Source organism: Somniosus microcephalus, chromosome 2 (assembly GCF_052327205.1).
Source record: "Somniosus microcephalus isolate GS21.2 chromosome 2, FLI_Smic_1.0, whole genome shotgun sequence".
NCBI classification, from domain to species: Eukaryota; Metazoa; Chordata; class Chondrichthyes; order Squaliformes; family Somniosidae; genus Somniosus; species Somniosus microcephalus.
Window position 1 is genome coordinate 159,049,806 of NC_140988.1, and position 23,387 is coordinate 159,073,192.

At 45.0% G+C, this 23,387-nt stretch overlaps 1 protein-coding gene across 3 annotated transcripts in view; it reads right to left on the reverse strand.

Moving 5' to 3' along the window:
* Positions 1 to 23,387, reverse strand: part of LOC147123074 (ethanolamine-phosphate phospho-lyase-like) — a 67,671-nt gene that overhangs the window by 23,897 nt on the left and 20,387 nt on the right. For 2 of the 3 annotated variants that reach the window (XM_085965101.1, XM_085965108.1), the window contains exons 3-8: positions 22,119 to 22,278; positions 21,159 to 21,233; positions 18,273 to 18,366; positions 7,697 to 7,813; positions 3,546 to 3,628; positions 1,659 to 1,884 (exon numbers count right to left, since the gene is read on the reverse strand). In XM_085965101.1, coding sequence (XP_085821227.1) covers positions 1,659 to 1,884; positions 3,546 to 3,628; positions 7,697 to 7,813; positions 18,273 to 18,366; positions 21,159 to 21,233; positions 22,119 to 22,278 — 755 coding nt within the window. The remainder of the gene's footprint in view (positions 1 to 1,658; positions 1,885 to 3,545; positions 3,629 to 7,696; positions 7,814 to 18,272; positions 18,367 to 21,158; positions 21,234 to 22,118; positions 22,279 to 23,387) is intronic. The other variant, XM_085965116.1, reaches the window with a different exon arrangement.

Sequence of the window (23,387 nt, forward strand, 5' to 3'; positions counted from 1 at the left end):
GTCGATCAGCAAGGCCATTTGCAGTGTCCCCCACTGAAAGTTAGCAGCCTTCCACCAGCCATGCGGCAGTCACTGGGGTAGCACTGCGTGCCATCAGTAGGATAGGCAAAGGCACACACAAGGACAGTCACTAAGGGAATGCATAAAGGTGATGAGTTGATTTCTTGATGTCATATTGGATGGATAGATGTATAAAGTTGGACTGGAAGCTTTGCTTTGTGGTGGCTTTTATTTCAGCATTGTGGCCAAGAGGACGCTGTGATGGTCAGTAACAGAGGGAAGGTAAGGTGTGGGACAAATGTGAAAAGGGGAATTGGGGTTGTGGTCACTGATACCACAGGCAGATCATTTCATCCTGGATATCCCGGCCAGAAAGGGGCTGGCTGGGTTGCATCCTTCCTTCTACACCCTCTTCTTCCCTCTGTGAGTAGATGCTGTAAATCTGAAAAAGCATAAAATGCTGGAAATACTCAACAAGTCAGGCAGCATCTCGACCTGAGACGTGAACTCTGTTTCTCTCTCCACAGATGCTGCCTGACCTGCTGAGAATTTCCAGCATTTTCTGTCTTCTCAGAGGCCTTCCTTTACCATCCGAGGCCTTGCAAGCATCCAGCAGCACTCCTTGCATGCTTTAAAAACTTTTTTAATGTATTGCACCAAGCCACTACTTCAATAAAATATAAAAACTGCAGTCTAAGAGCTTAAATGCAAGCTTACCTGAAAGATGTGTGTCTCTTTAAGAAGTGCTGACAGCATCTGTCAGTCTGCTGCACGCTCGCTTTTCAGAATGAGCTTAGGACCCAGCGCTAAACTCAGCGCAAAGATCCAGTTTTGCAGAGCGTGACGTTAAGTTGGCATTGCACGCCTACTGACATCACGCTCTCCATATCTGCATCTCCAGGGCCAGCACTGCCATCGGTAGAGCTAAGGCCCTCACCAAAATGGCGGCCGGTGAGTCCCGCGCAGAGTGGGTATAAGAGTGGTGGCCACCATTTTTTTCCAGGATTCTGGCACAAACGGGTGGCGGCAAGTGGCCCAATTGGTTTATTGTTTTTTTTAAAGTTTTTTCAAAAAGTCAGAGATGATGAAACTCCCTCTACAAAAAAAACCTCATGATCAGACATTAGTTAGGTTACAATTTAAGACTTAGAAAATATTTTAGGTCACCTTTACACATCTGAAAGCTTCAAATGCCTCTGCCCCCATCGACCTCCACCGCCCCCCCCCCCCCACCAAAGCCCTTGGTTTCTCCTCCTCTCATTAAAGCACTAAATCTTGCTGGGTTTGGTTTTACATATAGCAGCAACCTGTAACACCTCACCCATTCTACATGTGAAAATGGAAGGGAGTGTTGGTAGGTTATTCAACTACAGAGACCATGACAGCCCAGCCCAATCCTGTCAGCAGTAGATATCCATGTACTTTCCATCAGTGGGTGACTGGATAACAATCTAAAGCAGGAGTTCTTGGCTAATTTTACTCCTCCCTAGTTCAGGATGCGGTAGCTAACTATAGTGGACCTTCCACCAGCCCAGCTAAGATCAACTAACTCAGCACTAACCTAGGGCCTGGGATCCAGGACCTTCATGTTCTGTATGGCTGTTTTACACTTGGAATGCTCTAAAATCTTTAGTGATCTAGAATCTTCAATAACTTACAGTGTTAAAATATTCAAGCCCAGATGCTCCAAACGCTTCTGCAATTTCCTTGGTTGTAGCCACGCAGGACATGGGATGGCCATTTCCGATGGGTTTGCCCATGGTGACAATATCTGGAACAAAGTCCTCTCCTTGCAACTGGAAAGCCCAGAAATGTTTCCCGACTCGGCCAAAGCCAACCTGGACTTCATCGGCTATAAACACTCCCCCCACATTATGCACGTATCTGAAAACAAAAGCAGCAATCCGGTTCCACAATACACAGTAACAAACCACAAGCAGCAGAACAGATCCTTTTATACACAGACCATACAAATTAGGTTTTGTACAAAATGTATCTCCACACCAGTTATACGTTGGTAGATTTCTTCAGATGATCAATTCATAGGAACATTTTGCCTGTAAACTGTGATTTGCATTTTAACCTGTGTGAATCAAGGAGGATTATTTAGAACTGAAGTTTGGGTGTTCTAATGTTAAGTTGAAATGTGGGAAATTTTCAATTTGGTTCTCTGAAGCCCTTGTAAATCTACCCACCCACCTCCTCCATCTACTAAAACATATTTAAAAAATAATCTGAAGTCATGGCTCACTGGTGGCACTCTTGCCTCTTAAATCAGAAGGTTGTGGGTTCAAATCTAGGCTGATATTCTAGTCCTGTAATGAAGGAGCACTGCATTGTCAGAGGGGCTGTTGTTCAGATGAGATGTTGAACTGAGGCTCCACCTGACCTCTCAGATGGATGTCAAAGATGCCATGGCACCATCTGAAGAAGAGCAGGGGAGCTTTCAAGTGTTTTGGCCAATATCTATCCCTCAACCAATGTAACTAAAAACAGATTATCTGTGTGCAAATTGGCTGCTGTGTTTGCCTACACAGTTACTATGTGTCACAAATGTTTTATAAATGGAAGTTCCTTCCTATGACATTGCTTTGACTGTGATGCAATGTTTGCCAGCAATACAAGCTAGCTTTTATTCTACATTTGTTTTTGTACTGAGAAGCCAAACACTAGTATGATAGCAAAATACTGTGGATGCTGGAAATCCGAAATAACAACAGAAAATGCTGGAAAAACTCAGCAGGCCAGGCAACATCCGTGGAGAGAAATTAGAGTCGACGTTTTGGGTCTAACCCGTTTTCAGCTTTCTTTTATAAGCATAAATAGTAAAGGAACAGCAAATTATTTTGCTCACCCAAATTTGTGTTTTCCTTCAGGATACTCCCGATAAATACACCAAAAATTTACTAAGAGTTTGGTTTTTAATATGGATGAAAACTAGAATTTCAAAATTATTAAATAACTAATAAAAAAGACTTGGGGGGCGGGAGGGAAATAGAGGTTCATCATTTTGTATTATGAACTCAAAATGTGTAACTAAAAAGATTATGTTTAATATGCTGTCATATAATGGGTTCAGATGTACATCGAGTTCCCTATTTCAGCCACAATATCAGAGAGGTAGAGTAGAAAACAAACAATTCCTGGAAGGGACGGAAGAAACAAAAAATATAAAAAGGACCTCAGGTTGTTCTTGAGTTCTTCTTAGCAACTGGATCAGAAAAGACCCTGACAGAGGCCTGACTATAGGTTGCTTACCCAGTCTCTTTTTCGGGGTATTAGTATGTATTATAGGGGAACACAATATGGCAAGGGAGAAAGTACAAAAACACATTTTCCACAAAATAAGCTAAATTATATATAAACAGCATTCACAAATTTTAACTGATCACACCCCAAAACATAAAGTAGAGCCAGATCAGTGCATTATAAAAGTCCCACCCTACTCTTACTCTGGGGAAAGATAGAAGATTTTAACTACAAAGTAGATTAAAAGCTACATGAGGCCTTCTTTCCTTAAAGAGAAACACAAACTGTGTACATACTGTGCCACTTTTTGGAAGTAGCCAGGTGGTGGGATTATTTGACCTCCGCAACTCTGCAAGGATTCAGCAATAAACGCAGCCATCTATACAAAAGAAGATGACATGAATACTACACATCTCCAGCTTGCACTGTGCAAAAAAGGAATTAAATAGTCAGTGCTTGCATCGAAAGCTGGGGACAGAAGAGTTAATCACTCCAGTCACTTATACAAGGATGTTTGAAGTCACCGTACATCTTTAGCATACTCTGCACACCAGGGTATTTCACTGTTTCTTCAAGGTTGCAGTGCCATTTGTAAAAAAAATGTTAAAGAAAGTTTCAGTACCTAGGGCTGAAATCCCACTGACTCCTGCTATAGAAACATAGAAGATAGGAGCAGGAGTAGGCCATTCGGCCCCTCGAGCCTGCTCCGCCATTTACTGTGATGAGATCATGGCTGATCATCCAAATTCAGTACCCTGTCCCTGCTTTCTCCCCATATCCCTTGATTCCTTTAGCTGTAAGAAATATATCTAACTCCTTCTTGAATATATTTAATGAATTGGCCTCAACTGCCTTCTGTGGTAGAGAATTCCACAGGTTCACCACTCTCTGGGGTGAAGAACTTCCTCCTCATCTCTGTCCTAAATGGCTTACCCCTTATCCTTAGACTGTGACCCCTGGTTCTGGACTCCCCCGCCATCGGGAACATCCTTCCTGCTATCTTTAGTGCATTGGTTAATGCCCCAAAGTAACATTTCTTTGGGCACTGCTTCAACAAAGTTGTTAACCAGTTTAGTTTATTTCAGTGGAATTTCAACCCCTGACTGGTTTTGCACATGCTGCTATGGCAATAGTGCAAATCTTTATCAGGAAAAGTCAAAGGCACAATATGCGATGTGCTTCATTTGAGGCTCCTTGACAGACCAAAAATCCATTTTAGTGCATTTTACTTGCTCACTTTCCAAAATCATATGGACTCAGTCCTCTGTCTGGATTTGCAAAGTTATCAAGTACTAGGCAAAAAGTTAAGAGCCCTCCCTGGATATTACAATTCCACAGTAGATGGTCCTCCTGGAAATAAACCACGTCTCTGGCCTTGGTGAAGTAGTTAGAGAGTAACTGAGCAAGCTGGTGCTTCAGTACATCACTGCACACTTGCACACACGGCACTAGCCTTTACTCTCTCTGCGACTGACCAACATCATGGCTACCTGCAAAAATATCCAACAAAAGGGGGAAAAAGAGAGAAAAAAACTATCCATTAGTAAAGGTATAAGGTCATGACCTACCTAACCTTTTGGACTGATGGTTAGGACAAGTGATTTGGCAAGACAGTGCAGTGTGATATCCTGAGAGTTTCCACATTTTGCATAAAAAGTGCTGGAGGAAGTGAAAATACAGGTAGACTATCCCTTATCCGAAAACCTTGGGACCAGCTGTGTTTCGGAATTTTTCAGATTTCAGAAAGTATTATGAGACTGGGAAACTCTGAACATTAAATTAATTTGGTAATTAGTATTTGTATTTAATATAAATTTTAAAAGTTCAGGCTACCTCTTGCGACTGTTCCGTGTCTCATTCCCCTTCCTGCTTCTCTGTGCTGCCGCTCACAGTCTGTTTACAGCTCTCCCTGCTCCATGTCTCATTCCCCTTCCTGCTTCTCTGTGCTGCCGCTCACAGTCTGTTTACAGCTCCCCCTGCTCCGTATCTGAATTCCTTGACTTAGCGGGGGTCTGGGGCTCGACTGCCGCCGCCAGTTGTGGGAAAGCCGGATATCGGCTGACTCCTACGCTAAGCTGGCCCGCAAATCAGGTCAGAAAAGAGGCAGCGTCATGTTTGGCGCCACTCGGGTCATGTCATGCGCACGACTTACGCTCCACGAAAAAACTTTCGGTTTTCAGAGGTTTTCAGAAGTGCGGATAAAGGATAGTCTACCTGTACTAGTGTCTGAGTGGATCTTATTGGTAAATCACTACCTGCAACAAATCACTTGGCCCACTGATGGTTCACTATATTTACAATGCAATCAGTATCTCAAGACATGGGCTGGGAATTTCCTTGGGAGTCCTCCTGCTCCGCCATCGTAACGTTGCCGGAAGTGCGGTGGAAATCCCACTGCACGCCTGGCGAAGTTGCGATGGTGGTGGATCGGGAGCAGCCCCGAGGTAATTCCCAGACATTAAATTCATTAGCACTACTTTGTAACACAAGCAGTGGGCAGCTACAGCATTCAGTACCAATTCTTTCATTCACATTCCAAGGCCCATGTCATGAATCAGTCAGAATTTTTGAATGCCAGCGTCCTGGTTTGAGCATTGTCATTACACCACTGTGAAGAAATAAGTTTGTGTGTTATGATGCAACCAGAATAGCAACTTGTCGTACTTAACACAAAGGGGGAGAAATTGGGTGGAGCCGCAAACGGGGCGCCAAGCTCGCCTGGGCGCCGGATTTAGCGCAGCGTTTGGAGCAGTAGCGACCGCCGGAAATTCAGCTTGAGCGCCCCAAGAAGGACACGGGGCGAGGCTCGAGGCGCTCCGCGTCCCTCTTAAGGCGCTGAAACTGAATATCGCAGCGCAACGTGCCGCAGCGGTACTGCAGGCCTTCCTCCCATTCTTAAGGGGGAGGGGCCTGCACCAGCGCGATCAGAGATCGCGAGTGCCGGCAAAAGAGCCCGGCACCGAGAAGTGCCGGGCTCTCGGAAAACAGCCGGCAATGCCGCGGGGGGCGATCAGGAGGCCGGGGACGGAGGCGCTGGCAGGCGGCCGCCGAAAAAAACGGCCGCCCCGCACCTCCACCTTAATTTGCGCCACTGCCGCCACAGGAAGGCCCCGTGTACCGGGCGCCATTTGCGAACGGCGCTACAGAGGCGGTCGCTGCCGAATATCGAGATTGGGGCAGTAGCGGGGCGCTGCGCACACCGATGATGTCATCGGAGGCGGCGCAGCACAACAGGTTAACGCTGCCATTAGCGTCCCAGCTAAATATCGCGGGAGGCGCGGCCAGTGGCGCTAAAGCCACTGAGTGCCCTCTTTAGGCGCTAACTGGTGGCGCAGCCCACCAAATTTCTAGGCCAAAGACTCTGGGGATGAATTTCCACAGGGTTTGCTGTTTTTTGAGGGCTCACACGACTCTTCTTCTGAAGTCTATGGCGAAAGGACAGAAGAACTCCCACCCCCCCCACCCCTGGCCACGGAAATCCATCCTCTGTGTTTTCCATCTAAACTTATTTTCTTACAATTTCTCCAAGCTTCAGTGGAAATTAGACACTTCCCATTTCTGGTACCTAGTATAAGCATGAACACGCTCAGTGAGGTACATCAGAGCTCCACAAAGAGTAAAGCTCCCTTGACTACCTACAATGTGCCTTAGCTGCAACCTCAGGAAAACACCTTCCACTACGACAATTTGTTCCTTTCCATTTCCACATCAACCAAAGTTGGGTCTGCTTGAGTGATTTTGCCAAATCAGCACCAAATTAGGAAAAGTTTTGTGTTAGACGAAGATCGCCCAAATCATTTCATCTTGCACCCTTCCAGCTAACAGATAGAGGAGACTTTCATCCCATCAGTCTGTGTCGCGTTTGATCCCAGCTCTCAGGGGTAAAAGAGCCGAATTTTAATGGAAAGCTTGAAGCGTCTGTACTAAATACAGCAAGCTGGCATCTCTGTTGCACTACAGCACAACTGTACCTCATTTGTACAGCTTTACTGTGTTTCCCTACCAAAGCAACTTTTGTCAAAGAATTGGGATAATTCTTGAAATACACAACCAAACTTTTCACCTTTTTAAAACTTTCAAACCCATTTCCAGTTACGGCACCTTTGGCAGGTGAACACTAGGTCACGCAAAAAAATATAAGTATGGGAAAAGTCTTTTTGCAAAAATATACTTCAAAGAAGTAAAGCTTATCACAAAAGGTAGAGCTACATTTTTCTCATACTATTTCTGTCAGTGAACATGCACAAAAAAGATACAGCTTTTACATATTACATAATATTACATACCAATACTATCAAAAGCTTAGTAACTTAAAATAATGGTGTTCCTGTTTCAGCTATGAAAATCTCATACACTCCAAGGTAATTTTGAATTCTGACCTAGAATACTGGGTGGATAATATTAATCCCACCATGGCAAAGTTAACTTTGTTTGACTGACTACAAACCTTGCGGCCTTTCTTTTGTGCCTCTTGAATCAGTAAGTTTACTTCATCTGCGTAGGCAGAGGCTGGATCAGGATGGTCCTCTCTGTACTTTCCTCTGTAGATATCTGGGGATGGTGCCTAAAAGAGGATAAGCAAAAATGTACAATTTGATTTAAAAACCCACGTTCAGCAGAATAGCAAAAATGAAACGGTTTCAGGTGCTCATGTCCCTAGGCTGTCCAAACTAGATGGCAGGTTTTGAGTGCTGGATCCATTTCCAGTGGCTCAGTAGAACAGAAATAAAGAAACGTCCCTGTAAAATATGATTAAAATGGCCACACGTTCATCTTACTCTGAGCTGATAACTCACTACATCTATTTTTACTCCTTCAATTCTCTTCAGATGGTGACTGGTGCTGGAATGCAGATTTATGAACAGCAGCCATTGCCCAGTAGCGATTTGGGTAAAAATAAGCAGAGTGTGACAGGAAGGGACAGAGAGTTTAACGGTAGCAGTGCAGCAGAGAATAAGGTCAAAGCAGGGAATAATGGTAAAGAATTTAAATTAAAGGCTCTTTATCTGAATGCATGAAGCATTCGTAACAAAATAGATGAACTAGTGGCGCAAATAGAGATAAATGGGTTTGATCCAATAGCCATTACAGAGATAGGGTTGCAAGGTGACCAAGGTTGGGAAGTAAATGTTCCAAGGTACTTGACGTTTCAAAAAGATAGGCAGAATGGAAAAGGAGGGGGAGTAGCCCTGATAATAAAGGATGACATAAGGACAGTAACGAGAAAGGATCTCGGCTCGGAAGATCAGGAAGTAGAATCAGTATGGGTGGAGATAAGGAATAACAAAGGGCAGAAAACACTGGTAGGAGTAGTATATAGCCCCCCTAACAGTAGCTATACAGTTGGACAGAATATTAATCAAGAAATAGTAGGAGCTTGCAACAAAGGTAATGCAATAATCTTGGTGGACTTTAATTTTCATGTAGACTGGACAAATCAAATTGGCAAAGGTAGTCTGGAGGACAAGTTCATGGAATGCATTCGGGACAGTTTCTTAGAACAATATATCATGGAACCAACCAGGGAACAGGCTATTTTAGATCTTGTATTGTGTAATGAGACAGGGTTAGTTAGCAATCTCATAGTAAAGGATCCTCTGGGGCAGAGTAATCATATGATAGAATTTTATATTAATTTTGAGTGTAACTTGCCTAAGTCCGAAACTAGGGCTAAAAATAGAGTAGCGCCCCCTTTGGGCGGGGCGCTACTTTTAGTGCCCCAGAAAAATTAGCACCCCCGCGATGGATATTGAGTGGCAGCGCCCCAAGGGGGAAGCGGGGCGCTACTGGAAGCGCCCCGCCTCCCTCTTGGGGCGCTGCGAGGGAATATCGCAGTGCTGCGGCATGTCGCGCCGCAGTATTGCAGGCCTTCCTTCCCTTCTTAAAGGGGAGAGGCCTTGCACAACGCGACCCGGGGCCCAGCTGGGCACCCAGGGATTGGGAGTGCCAGCAAAAGAGCCCGGCACTCGAGAAGTGCTGGGCTCATGGCATGCAGCCGGCACTCCGCGGGGGGTGGGTAAGGAGGCCGGGGACGGGAGCGGAGGCAGGTGCTGGCAGATGGCCAGCAACAAAAATGGTCGCCCCGCACCTCGCCTTTAAATAGCGCCGCAGGTAGGCCCCCCTGACTCCATCGGACATAGCGTCTGGCGGTAAGTCAGGGGGTGCTCCCGAAGATCACGGTCAGGGCGCGACTGGGGCGCTGCGCATGGCGATGATGTCATTGCTGGTGGCGCAGCGCTGCGGGGCTCTACTGGTTACCGCCGCCACTAACTTTCCACTGAATTTCGTGGGAGGCGTTGGCGGTGCCACGCCTGGGCGCTGGTTGCTTTGCACCCCATTAGCGCCCGGAGGCTCAAAGCAACCAAATTTTTCCCCCTTAAGCTTAAATAAAGCCAATTACATAGGTATGATGAAAGGCAAATTGGCTAAGGTAGATTAGAAAAATAGATTGAAAGGTATGGCCGTGGCTAGCATTTAAAGAAATATTTCATAATTCTCAACAAAAATACATTCCATTGAGAAACAAAAACTCCACGAGAAAAGTGATCCATCCATGGCTACCTAAAGAAGTTAAGGATAGCATTAGATTGAAAGAAGAAGCTTATAATGTTGCAAAGAATAATAGTAAGCCTGAGGATTGGGAACCAGCAAAGGTTAACCAAAAAATTGATAAAAATGGAAAAAATAGAATGAGAGAAAACTAGCAAGAAATATAAAAGCAGATTGTAAGAGTTTCTACAAGTATGTAAAAAGGAAAAGAATAGCAAAAGTAAACATTGGTCCCTTAGAGGCTGAGACAGGAGAAATTATTATGGGGAATAAGGAAATGGCAGAAATGTTAAACAAATATTTTGTATCTGTCTTCATAGTAGAAGACACAAAAAGCATACCAAAAATGGTGGGGAACCAAGGGTCTTATGAGGGTGAGGAACTTAATGTAATTAATATAAGTAAAGGAAAAGTACTAGAGAAACTAATGGGACTAAAAGCTGACAAATCCTCTGGACCTGATGGCCTACATTCTAGGGTTCTAAAAGAGGTGGCTGAAGAGATAGTGGATGCATTGGTTTTGATCTTCCAAAATTCCCTAGATTCCAGAATGGTTCCAGCGGATTGGAAGGTTACAAATGTAACACCGCTATTTAAGAAAGGAGGGAGAGAGAAAACAGGGAACTACAGGCTAGTTAGCCTGAAATCAGTCATCGGAAAAATGCTAGAATCCATTAAGGAAGTGGTATCAGGGCACTTAGAAAATCATAACATGATTAGGCAGAGTCAACATGGTTTTCTGAAAGGGAAATCGTGTTTGACAAATTTATTAGAGTTTTTTCAAAGATGTAACTAGCAGGGTAGATAAAGGGGAACCAGTGGATGTAGTATATTTGGATTTCCAAAAGGCATTTGATAAGGTGCCACATAAAAGGTTATTACACAAGATTAGGGCTTATAGGGTTGGGGGTAATATAATGGCATGGATAGAAGATTGGTTAATGGACAGAAAACAGTGAGTAGGGATGAACGGATCTTTTTCAGGTTGGCAGGTGTGGGGTGCCGCAAGGATCAGTTTTGGGGCCTCGACTTTTTACAATCTATATTTGGGGCCTCGGCTTTTTACAATCTATATTAATGACCTAGATGAAGGGATCGAGTGTAGTGTATCCAAGTTTGCTGACGATACAAAGCTAAGTGGGACAGTAAGCTGTGAGGAGAACAAATTTGGCCCCGATTTTCGGCTTGTGTGGGAAATGTTCGGGTTTCCCCGAATGTGGGGTTTCTGACACACATAAAAAAGTGTCAGCCAGCTCCACGCAATTTTCCCTCAAGTGGCCAATTAATTCCCAGCATGTGGGAAGCCTTGCTAATTGTCCAATTCGAGTCAGAAATCCCCACAGTATGATGTCATCATTCGTGGTGCTTTCAACGTGTCCAGCAAGCTTCTCCACCTCTGCAGGCTTCTCAACCACTCTTGCACAATAGCAGAGGAGCCTGCACCAGCTGCTGCCAGTGGCAGAGGCCGAGCTGCCTTCAAATTCGACGAGGCTTCACTGCAGGCATTATTGGATGGGGTTAGGGCCCACAGGGAGGTCCTCTTCCCTAGAGTCAGGGAGGAAGAGGCCTCCCACTGAGACCAATGCTGCATGGATGCAGGTGTCAGCAGATGCCAACTCGCTGGGAGTCACCAGAAGAACCTTAGCATTACATCTCTAACTCCTTCCTTAACTCCCCCACAGTACCATCCAGAGCCCCCGTCCTCACTGTGGAGGAGGAAGAGGCTGTGCAGCCAGACTCCTCAGAGGAAGCTCCAACCTCTGAGGGCGCAGCGTCAGCAGAAGTAAGCGCACCCAGCACCAGCGCAGACACTCACACCTCAGGGGGACCTTCGGGACATAAGAACATAAGAACTAGGAGCAGGAGTAGGCCAATCGGCCCCTCGAGCCTGCTCCACCATTCAATAAGATCATGGCTGATCTGATCCTAACCTCGAATCTAATATCACTCTACATCCCTCCCGAACCCATGTGATCTCCTGGGAGAGGCGAAAAACCAGATAAAAAACCCAATGGCCAATTTGGGAGAAAAAAAATCTGGGAAATTCCTCTCCGACCCATCTAGGCAATCGAAACTCGTCCAGGAGATCACTGTCCCTATATTATCTACAGTACTTACCTTCTGTAAAAGGTGATCTCCACCCCAGCCAGGAACAGGAATAGAACCATCTCCTGAAATCTAACACATAATTAGAACACAAGAAGTAGGAACAGAACCAGGCGACATGGCCCCTGGGCCCGCTCCGTTACCCACAGGGCCATGACCGTTCCGAACATAGACTCATCTCCAATTTCCTGCCCGCTCCCCGTAACCCCCAATTCCGTTTACTTCTAAGAAACTGTCTATTTCTGTTTTAAATTTATTTAATGATGTAGCTTCCACAGCTTTCTGGGGCAGCAAATTCCACAGACCTACCACCCTCTGAGTGAAGAAGTTTCTCCTCATCTCAGTTTTGAAAGAGCAGCCCCTTATTCTAAGATTATGCCCCCTAGTTCTAGTTTCACCCATCATTGGGAACATCCTCACCACATCCACCCGATCAAGCCCCTTCACAATCTTATATGTTTCAATAAGATCGCCTCTCATTCTTCTGAACTCCAATGAGTAGAGTCGCAATCTACTCAACCTCTCCTCATATGTCCACCCCCTCATCCCCGGGGTTAACCGAGTGAACCTTCTTTGTACTGACTCGAGAGCAAGTATGTCTTTTCTTAAGTATGGACACCAAAACTGTATGCAGTATTCCAGGTGCGGTCTCACCAATACCTTGTACAACTGCAACAATACCTCCCTGTTTTTATATTCTATCCCCCTAGCAATAAAAGCCAACATTCCATTGGCCCTCTTGATCACTTGCTGCACCTGCATACTAACTTTTTGAGTTTCGTGCACCAGGACCCCCAGATCCCTTTGTACTACAGTACTTTCTAGTTTCTTGCCATTAAGATAATAACTTGCTCTATGATTTTTCCTGCCAAAGTGCATAACCTCACACTTTCCAGTATTGTATTCCATCTGCCAAATCTCTGCCCACTTACTTAGCCTGTCTATGTCCCTTTGCAGGTTTTTTATGTCCTCCTCACTCACTACTTTCCTTCCCATCTTTGTATCATCTGCAAACTTTGATATGTTACACTCGGTCCCCTCCTCCAAATCATTAATATAGATTGTAAAGAGTTGGGGACCCAGCACTGACCCCTGCGGAACACCACTAGTTACTGATTTCCAGTCTGAGAATGAACCATTTATCCCAACTCTCTGCTTTTTGTTAGATAGCCAATCCTCCACCCATGCCAGAATCTTACCCCCAATCCCATGATTTTTTTATCTTGAGCAATAATCTTTTGTGTGGCACCTTGTCAAATGCCTTTTGGAAGTCTAAATACACTACGTCCACTGGTTCCCCTTTATCCACCCTGTATGTTACTTCCTCAATAACTCAAGCATATTTGTCAAACATGACTTCCCCTTCATAAAACCATGCTGACTTTGTCCTATTAAATTATGTTTATCCAAATGTCCTGTTACTGTCTCCTTAATAATGGACTCTAAAATTTTACCAACCACAGATGTTAGGCTAACAGGTCTATAGTTTCCAGCCTTCTGCCTACTACCCTTTTTAAATAAGGGTGTTACATTAGCAGTTGTCCAATCTGCCGGGACCTTTGCTGAGTCCAGGGAGTTTTGGAAAATTATTACCAATGCATCCATAATCCCTACCGCCACTTCCCTCAAGACCCTAGGATGTAAGCCATCAGGTCCAGGGGATTTATCCGCCTTGAGTCCCATTATTTTACCAAGTACCACTTCCTTAGTGATTTTAATCGTATTTAGCTCCTCCCCCCCAGCGCCCCGTTTGTCCAGTGTTGGGATATTCTTAGTGTCCTCTACCGTAAAGACTGATACAAAATAATTGTTCAGCGTTTTTGCCATCTCCATGTTTCCCACCATTAATTTCCCGATCTCATCCTCTAAGGGACCAACATTTACTTTAGCCACCCTTTTTCTTTTTATATAACTATAGAAACTTTTGCTATCTGTTTTTATATTTTTTGCTAATTTACTTTCATAATCTATCTTCCCTTTCTTAATCAATCTTTTAGTTATTTTTTGCTGTCTTTTAAAGACTTCCCAATCTTCTATCCTCCCACTAGATTTGGCTACCTTATATGCCCTTGTTTTTAGTCGGATACTATCCTTAATTACTTTACTTAGCCACGGATGGCTATCTTTTCTTTTACACCCTTTTTTCCTCAGTGGAATATATATTTTTTGGAAGTTGTAAAATAACTCCTTAAATGTACACCACTGATCAAGTACCGTCTTACCCTTTAATCTATTTTCCCAGTCCACTCTAATCAATTCCGCTCTCATACCTTCATAGTCTCCTTTATTCAAGCTCAGCACGCTTGTTTGAGATCCAACCTTCTCACCCTCTAGTTGAATATGGAATTCAACCATGTTATGGTCACTCATTCCAAGGGGATCCTTTACTAGGACATTTTTAATTAATCCTGTCTCATTACACAGGACCAAATCTAAGGTTGCTTGCCCCCTGGTCGGTTCAGTTACATACTGCTCAAGAAACCCATCCCTAATACACTCAATGAACTCATCCTCATGGCTGCCCTGCCCAATTTGATTTGTCCAGTTAATATGATAGTTAAAATCCCCCATAATTATAGCTGTTCCTTTATTACAAGCCTCAACTATTTCCTGATTAATACTCCGTCCAACAGAGTTGCAACTGTTCGGAGGCCTATAGACTACGCCCACTAGTGTTTTTTCCTCCTTATTATTCCGTATCTCCACCCAAACTGTTTCACTATCCTGATCCTTTGACCCAATATCATTTCTCTGTATTACAGTGATTCCTTCCTTTATTAACATAGCCACCCCACCGCCCCTTCCTTCCTGCCTGTCCTTCCTGATCGTTAAATAACCTGGTATATTTAATTCCCAGTCATGGTCACCCTGCAGCCATGTTTCTGTAATGGCCACAGGATCATACCCATATGTAGTTATTTGTGCCGTTAACTCGTCCATTTTGTTACGAATGCTACGTGCATTCAGATAAAGAACTTTCAAATATGTTTTGTGACACTTAGTTCCTGCTTTTTCCCCTTTTACTACTTTACCTTTTACTCCATACCTTCTGTCCCTTCCTGACACGCTCTGGTTTTTAATTCCCCCACGGCTACCTAAGTCTATGACCTTCTCCGTCGTCATTTTTATTATTTGCTCTCTGGAAACCTCCCCCCCACTAATTAGTTTAAAGCCCTCTCTACAGCCCTAGTTATATGATTCGCCAGGATTCTAGTCCCAGCACTGGCCAAGTGAAGTCTGTCCCAACGGAACAGCTCCCTCTTGTCCCAGTACTGGTGCCAGTGTCCCAAGAAGCAAAACCCATTTTTCCCACACCAGTCTTGGAGACATGCATTTAACTCTCTAATTTTATTTATCCTAGCCAAATTCGCTCGTGGCTCAGGTAATAATCCAGAGATTATTACCCTTGAGGTTCTGTTTTTTAATTTGACCCTTAGCTGTTCATACTCCTTTAACAGAACCTTCTTCCTTGTCCTATCTACGTCGTTTGTACCAACATGGACCACGACAACTGGATCCTCCCCCTCCCACTCCAAGTCTCTTTCCAGCCCAGAAGAGATGTCCTTAACCCTGGCACCGGGCAAACAACACAGCCTTCGGGACTCCCACTCTCGACTGCAGAGAACCCTATCTAGCCCCCTAATGATACTATCCCCTACCACTACAACATTTCTTTTTACTCCCCCCACTTGAATGGCCCCCTGTTCCACGGTGCTGTGGCCAGGTTGCTCATCCTCCCTGCAGTCCCCGCTCCCGCCCTCACAGGGAGAAAGAATCTCAAAACTGTTTGACAAGAGCAAGAGCTGCGGCTCCTTCAACACTACCTCCTGGATCCCTGTACCTGCCTCACTCATAGAGTAATGTTGTCACCTGGTGTTTCACAGCTCACAAGTGAGCCTCAGCAGATTCTGGAGACAGGGACAGCAGTGGAGAGTCCTCGTCGGAGGGCGCAGGACTCTGCCAGCTCAGCTCAGCTGCGCTGCATGTCGACCCTCTGCCTCTGGGTCCATCTGCAAGAGAAGAGGTGATGGATCTCCATGCACAGATGCAGGAGTCTCTGGCAGGTTTTGTCTCCAGGGTCGCTGCGAGTGTGGAGCGAATGGAGGAGTCCATAGCGACCATGAGCAGAGACTTTGTGGAGTCATTGGCGCATGAATGCATCACCATGGAAAGGTTGGCAACCTCCATGGAGGAGATAACTCGCCAGGGTACGGAAAACAGGGTGAGTGCTCATAAGAGAATGACATCTCTTGAGGAGCGTTGGCCATCTGTTGAACAGAGAAACCAGATCTTCATGGAAGTCCTTCGGAGTAGGATTGCCAGTGCAGAAACGGGTCCCCATGGCCCCCTAAAGCGCAGCAAGGTGCTCTCAAGCCACTTCCAAGCGCTGGCCCCTTCTGGCCTGTGCAGCTTCAGGTGAGTGAGCATCAGCCTGGTGCTCCTGGGGCTCATCCTGCTGTTCCTGGTTCTGCTGCTGCTGCCTCTGTTGCTGGAGATCCTCCAATGGCAAGAAGGGAAGGAAAAAAAGGCGTCTCATGCTTCTCGTAGATGCCTGCGCTGAGGAAGCGCTGAGTGAGGGTGGCGAGAGGGGCTTCCCAGGAGATCGCATTGGAGAAGTGTGTGAGGCTCCAACCTTCCACAGCTGTGCCTAAGCCTCGAAGAAGTAGCCCCAAACCTGCAACAACAAGGTCCTTCAACATACAAGTACTGTCCCTTTAAATTGTAGCTTCTCTGATTGACCTGCAGCTGACAGCTAGCAAGCCGGCAAGCTTCACGCCAGGTCTCATCAGCGGGGTTCCCCGCAGGCGTGTTTTGTGTGGGGAACCCCTGAAAGTCGCAAGGGCAGCCTAAAATCGGATTAAACAAGGTGACAATTGATGATTAGGGTCCTGACGGCCAGTCCCGCCAGCGGCGGGCGGGACTGAAGCGGGTCGGAGAGAAACGGTGGTCCGAAAGTCGGACGGGGCGGGGAATCAGGCGGGGGGGATCCTGACCCGCTTTTTCGTCGATTTTTGGCCCCCGGCCGCCTGGAAAGCCGCCCGACAGCTGCCAGAAAATTGACCCCAAAGAGTCTGCAAAGGGATATAGATAGACTGAGTGAGTGGGCAGTAAGGTGACAGATGGAGTATAATGTAAGGAAATGTGAGGTTATTCACTTTGGTAGGAAGAATAGAAAAACAGAATATTTTTTAAATGGTGAGAAACTTTTAAATGTTGGTGTTCAGAGAGATTTGGGTGTCCTCGTGCAAGAAACACAGAAAGCTAGCAAGCAGGTACAGCAAGCAATAAGGAAGGCAAATGGCATGTTGGCCTTTATTACAAGGGGGTTGGAGTATAAGAGTAAGGCAGTCTTGCTACAATTGTACAGGGCCTTGGTGAGACCACACCTGGAGTACTGTACACAGTTTTGATCTCCTTACCCAAGGAAGGATATACTTGCCTTGGAGGCGGTGCAACTAAGGTTCACTAGATTGATTCCTGGGATGAGAGGGCTGTCCTATGATGAGAGATTGTGTAGAATGGGCCTGTACTCTCTGGAGTTTAGAAGAATGAGAGGTGATCTCATTGAAACATACAAGATTCTGAGAGGGCTTGACAGGGTTGATGCTGAGAGGTTGTTTCCTCTGGCTGGAGTGTCTAGGACTAGGGGGGATAGTCTCAGGATAAGGGGTCGGCCAGTTAAGACGGAGATGAGGAGGAATTTATTCACTCAGAGGGTTGTGAATCTTTGGAATTCTCTGCCCAAGGGGGCTGTGGGTGCTGAGTCTTTAAGTATATTCAAGGCGGAGATAGATAGATTTTTGGACTCTAGGGGAATCAAGGGATATGGAGATCGGGCGGGAAAGAGATGAGGTCGATGATCAGCCATGATCTTACTGAATGGCAGAGCAGGCTCGAGGGGCCGTAGGGCCTACTCCTGCTCTTATTTCTTATGTTCTTAACTCACCTAGGTGGTCATTCTTTATGACTGAGCCTACGCAGCTTCACAACCAACCTGAATTCTGTTCACACCTGCGTTTATCCACAATTCAATGGGCTACAAATCAGCAGCAGGAAACTTAGCTGATTTTCCTTCTGCCCAGCCTAGGTGCACTAAGGCTAATTGTAGCGCTCCTACCACCATCATAGCTGAGATCAGCTACTTAGCAGACCAGTGATAGAAGTCGCACCCTATCTGGTGCATATGGCTCAGTTCCAGACTATGAACTGTTTTTACAACGGAACCATGGGAAGCTTTCAGAGGCTTGGCAGATATTCTGTAGATTAAAGTGTCTACTTACTCACTGTGCATCATGAGCTACTAGTCTATTTGTTCGCTAACACCATTTGCAAAAAGCAAGAAATGTTCAACTGTTGCCAATACTCACAACATGCACAAACTCCTTGTGACCTCCTGCTTGAAGCTCATGGAATTTATAGGGACTGATGTCAATCAAAGATGTTACATGTCCATGGTAAGCACTGTATGGGAAGTGAAAGAAATCCAGGTTCAATCCAAATACGTGTAATTTGGACACTCGGGTGTGTAATTGCAGCATGAGTTTCTTTGTAAAGGAGTCTTGCACTACTAAAAGTTTTCAGAAAACCAAATACTTTCAGGAATTTCCCCCGGTAACTCAATGTGGACAGATGGTGCCAGACTGCTTTTACACTAGAGCCTTGAAATTACACTTGGCACTAACAGCAGCCAAATATTTAATACATTCGTATGACATTTCCCTACCAACTAATGTAACCCATGTTTTTAAATGGGTAAACACCTGTGCTAAAATAGCAAAGAAATGTTATACCAGTGCGTTCACTCACATTTCTAGCTTTATGGGGTGCATCAGACAAAGGGAGACCAGATAGCCTGGGATCTCCTCAGTTTTAGCACCTGATTTCCAGGAGTACTGGGATGGGTGGGGCAGGAAATCAACTAGGAAGCTGCTCTGCCAACTCATCACTGCCACTTCTGGGATTATCTGCTGAAAGTGATGGTGGATAACTAAACCTGCCCAAATATGGATGGGCGTATTTGAATTAGGTGGCAATGACGAACTGACACCATACCACACACTTTACCCTCTGAAGTTTGCAACTGTAATGTGTCTCCATCAAGCAAGCTCCCTAATAAAGGAGATGTGATAAAACTTTGTTCAAATCAACTTTGCTTCTATGCTGAGCACTGAGTTGTGTTTAGGGAACTTGCTTGATGGAGACACATTACAGTAGCAAACGTCAGAGGGTAAAGTGAACAACACTTTAACAGAATTCAGTCAGTCAGAGGGGTTTACAACAACAACAACTTGAATTTATACAGCGCCTTTAAAGTAGTAAAACATCCCGAGGCGCTTCACAGGAGCGTTATCAAACAAAATTTAACACCGAGCCACATAAGGAGAAATTAGGGCAGATGAGCAAAAGCTCGGTCAGATAGGTTTTAAGGATCATCTTAAAGGAGGAAAGGTAGAGAGACGGAGAGGTTTAGGGAGGGAATTCTATAGCTTAGGGCCTAGGCAGCTGAAGGCACGGCCACCAATGGTGGAGCAATTAAAATTGGGGATGTGCAAGGGGCCAGAAGAGCACAGGTATTTGAGGGTTGTAGGGCTAGAGGAGATTATAGAGATAGGGAGAGACAAGGCCATGGAGGGATTTGGAAACAAGGATGAGAATTTTAAACTTTAAAATTACATGACCCTAATGTTAAAGGAGAAGATACCCTTCAGAGTACAAACCAGCAAAGCTTTTAAAATCTACAGATTTTCCCTCCTTTCTGTAATCATCTTGCCATACAAATGCTGGCAATTTCAGAAACTACATACGTACTTCATAAAATCACAACAAAGGCAAAGAGAGAAAAGTGGATAATCCTGAAATACTAACAACTTACATTTATAAAGCACCGTTAATGTAGGAAAATGTCCCACGGTGCTATACAAGGAGGAGACATTAAAACAGGTGACCAAAAGTTTGGTAGGTTTTAAGGAGGGCCTTAAAGGAGGAGAGAGAGGGGTGGAGAGGTTTAGGGAGGAAATTCCACAGCTTAGAGCCCGAATGGCTGAAGGCACGGCCACCAATGGTGGGGCGAAGGAGGTGGGGGATGTGCAAGAAGCCAGAGTTGGAGGAACGCAGAGTTCTCAGAGTGGTCGGGCTGGAGGAAGTTACAAAGATAGGGTGGGACAAGGCTTCAAAGGATTTGAGCACGAGGATGAGAATTTTAAACTGATCAACCGGGAGCCAATGTAGGCCAGCGACCACAGGGTGATGTGTGAATGGGACTTGGTGTGGTAAGGATATGGGTAGCAGAGCTTCAGATGAGTTCAAGTTTATGCCGGATGGAGGGTGGGATGCTGGCCAGGTGAGCATTGGAATAGTCAAATCTGCAGCTGACAAAAGCATGAATGAGATTTTCAGCAGCGGATTGGCTGAGGCAGGGGCAGAGACAGGCGATGTTATGGAGGTGGAAGCAGGTAGTCTTTGTGATGGAGCGTATATGGGGTCGGAGGCTCCCCTCAGGGTAAAATAGGATGCCGAAGGTGCAAACAGAAATAACAAGAGAATAGATAGCTAGGAGTATGATGGGAAGCTATGACACAACTGAATAGTTGGGAGGCCTTCGCTTGGTGAACTGAGATTATATTGATATGACACACCTTTATAGTCGAATCAAGGTAAAACAACAGAACGGCATTTTATTGCAAAACCTATGCTTCCTGCTGCATGAAGTAAACTGTCACAATATTAAAAGACTTCCCTCCCATGCTGTAAACCTTCAGCACATATTTTCTGGCTGAAACAGAAGAATGGAATCTGTCCTTTAAACTTGACAGTAAAGGCTTGAACTCAATGTCAACAACCAATGCAAGTATTATAATGTTGTAGCACCTCACAGCTCTGATCATTTTCTGAACTGCCCGCCCTTCACTCTTACGGCACAACAGCAAGGTGGAATTCTGTTCTCGTACTTTAACTTGACACAAAAAAGTAGATCAGCAACTCCTGCAGCTGAGATAAGAGTAATGTTTTTTTCCAGCATAAATAGAAGGAGCCAACACACAGCTGGTCTTTCTCCCACAATCCAAAACTAAGCAAGCATCAATACAAAAGCACAATAGGCTGCATCTGAACCCAGGTCTCAGAGGCAAAAGAGTAGTGTCTAACTCACTCTGTTATTCAGTACCTGGCTTCAAACTGGTTTAACGTTTGGTCTCACTTTCCAGAATAAAAATGACCAGTTTCAATATGTTTTTCCTATCATTTCTACTACTTACTGCTCAAGGGTTAGGATATCATGGTGACCAGTATACTGACGAGCCAATCGAAGAGCAAGATCATTAGCTTCAGAGCTGTTAAAAGAAAATACCATATCACAAGAATGGATTTCACAAACGTGCATGTGTGATTTTGCAACAAGATAATAATCTGCAGGTGCACGTGTTGCCAAGTTCACAGTCAGCACAAGGTCTAAGAGTGGTGGAGTCTCCTGGCAATATTCAAGTTACAAATTTACACAGGGAACAGGAGAGAGAGTTACATGGTCAACTTTCTCATGGTTCATATTACTTTGACTGAACACCCTCATCTGTATGACTGCATATAAAGTGCTGTTTGTAAGGGGGAAAAAAACCTTAAACTTGAGAACAAAAATGGACATCTTATATTAAAACCACACCGTATACCTTTCACTATAGGGTATGAAGTGTGAATGTTGGAGAAACTGAGGAGCACAGTTAGCTACTTTCAGACAATGGAGATCTGATTAAAGAAACTGGTCACAATTCTAATTATCAATTGGTTTTCTTTTCATTGGATCATCAGTACAAACACAAACATCGCATCACTGCAGGCCATTTTATTCAATCTTCTCCTCTCTCAAGATTATTCATGCAGATGCACAACCACGTATAAAGAGTTGGAGAGGGCACATCAATGGCAAATCGGAGGTGTTTTATGGGGTGAGTGAAGGGGATCTAATCCATGTGTATACTTGAGGCAGCAGGGACCCCACACCTCCCAATGGTTGTGCCAAAGTGTATGAAGCGCAACGTCATAAAAAATCTGTATTAAAATTAATTTGTACTCAATATAAATCAATGTTTTTACTCTAATGGGTCCTAAAGATCACATCTTGCCCCAAAATGCTTTCAAAAAGCATGTATATGCACAATACCCCATACCACCCATTCCCCTCAAAAACATGCAAACATTATCGAATATGAGCCAGACATTACCCCGAGTTGACAAAGTAGCAAACTGAAAGTTTTGGCGGGAGAGTTGCGGTGAGCTGTTCAGCGTACTGGATGAGATTATCGTGCAGAAAACGAGAGTTTGTGTTCAGCAGTTCCATCTGCTTGACAGCAGCTTGCACCACATCCGGGTGGCTATGTCCCACTAAAAAAAGAAAAAAAAAAGGATTTTCAACTACAAATAAAAGCTTAATCACACCAAAGTCTGAAATTTGTTTTTGAGCAAAAAAAAGAGAATGCTTGATATTGTCCATGATCGACCACCAATAGTGAAATCACAGGAATGCGTTACTTAGAATGCAGTTTTGTCAGCATAGCATTAATTATGGTGCAATACAGACATCCATTTTTCATCCCCTTGGAGGCTGTGCTTCCAATAAAGCTAGACTACACGCCATAGTGAACAAGCTCCCTCTACTTAACCCTAAGGTGCACCTAACCACACCTGGACAACATTGATGTTTCCTATACCAGCCATTCCTGATAAAGACAAGCCTGTGGTGTATGTGCCTTTAAGAGCAATTATGGTGTATGTGCCTTTAAGAGCCCCAGGTGTGCGTAATGCTGGTAATTGCCACTTGGGCTATATAAGCCTGTGTATTGTGTATATCCTTTAGAAACCCCCCCCCAGACTTGCTTAGTAAATACCTATGAACCAACTCCTGTCTTCAGTGTCTTTATCTACACACGGACACTACAGTGGCGACGAAGTGGAAACGGACTTACCTGCAATTCGGCAGCACCTCAAGGACATCGATTCCTCCAGCGTCCAGAAGACTCAAGGAAGTAAGAGAAACTGTGGTTTCACCAGCTGGCCAAGCTGGTGACAGGTACTGCGCTAATCCTTCCTGGGCATCAGGCTGGAGCTCCAGCGGCGGGCTCTACAGCTGAGACAGGCAGCGAAATCGGAGGCAAGCAATAACGGACTGGGAGGGTGCACTCGAGAGACGGCCGGCGCGGCAAGCAGGTCAGCGTTTAGACCTCCGTCGGGAACGAGTCTCCAACAGTGAATAAACGGAAACCACAGTAAAACAGCGTTGTTATCGGTAGCAGCGGCGGGAAAGCGCGGGAAGCGCCATATCGTTGCTACAGAGAGAGAGAAAAAAAAAGCGCGGGAAGCGCCATATCTTTTCTGAAATGCCTAAATCTGGTAATATTGAGGCTTTTGATGGCGAAATAGAAGATTGGACCACATACGTGGAAAGAGTAGAGGTTTATTGCACTGCAAATGGAATGACAGATGAAAAAAAAGCT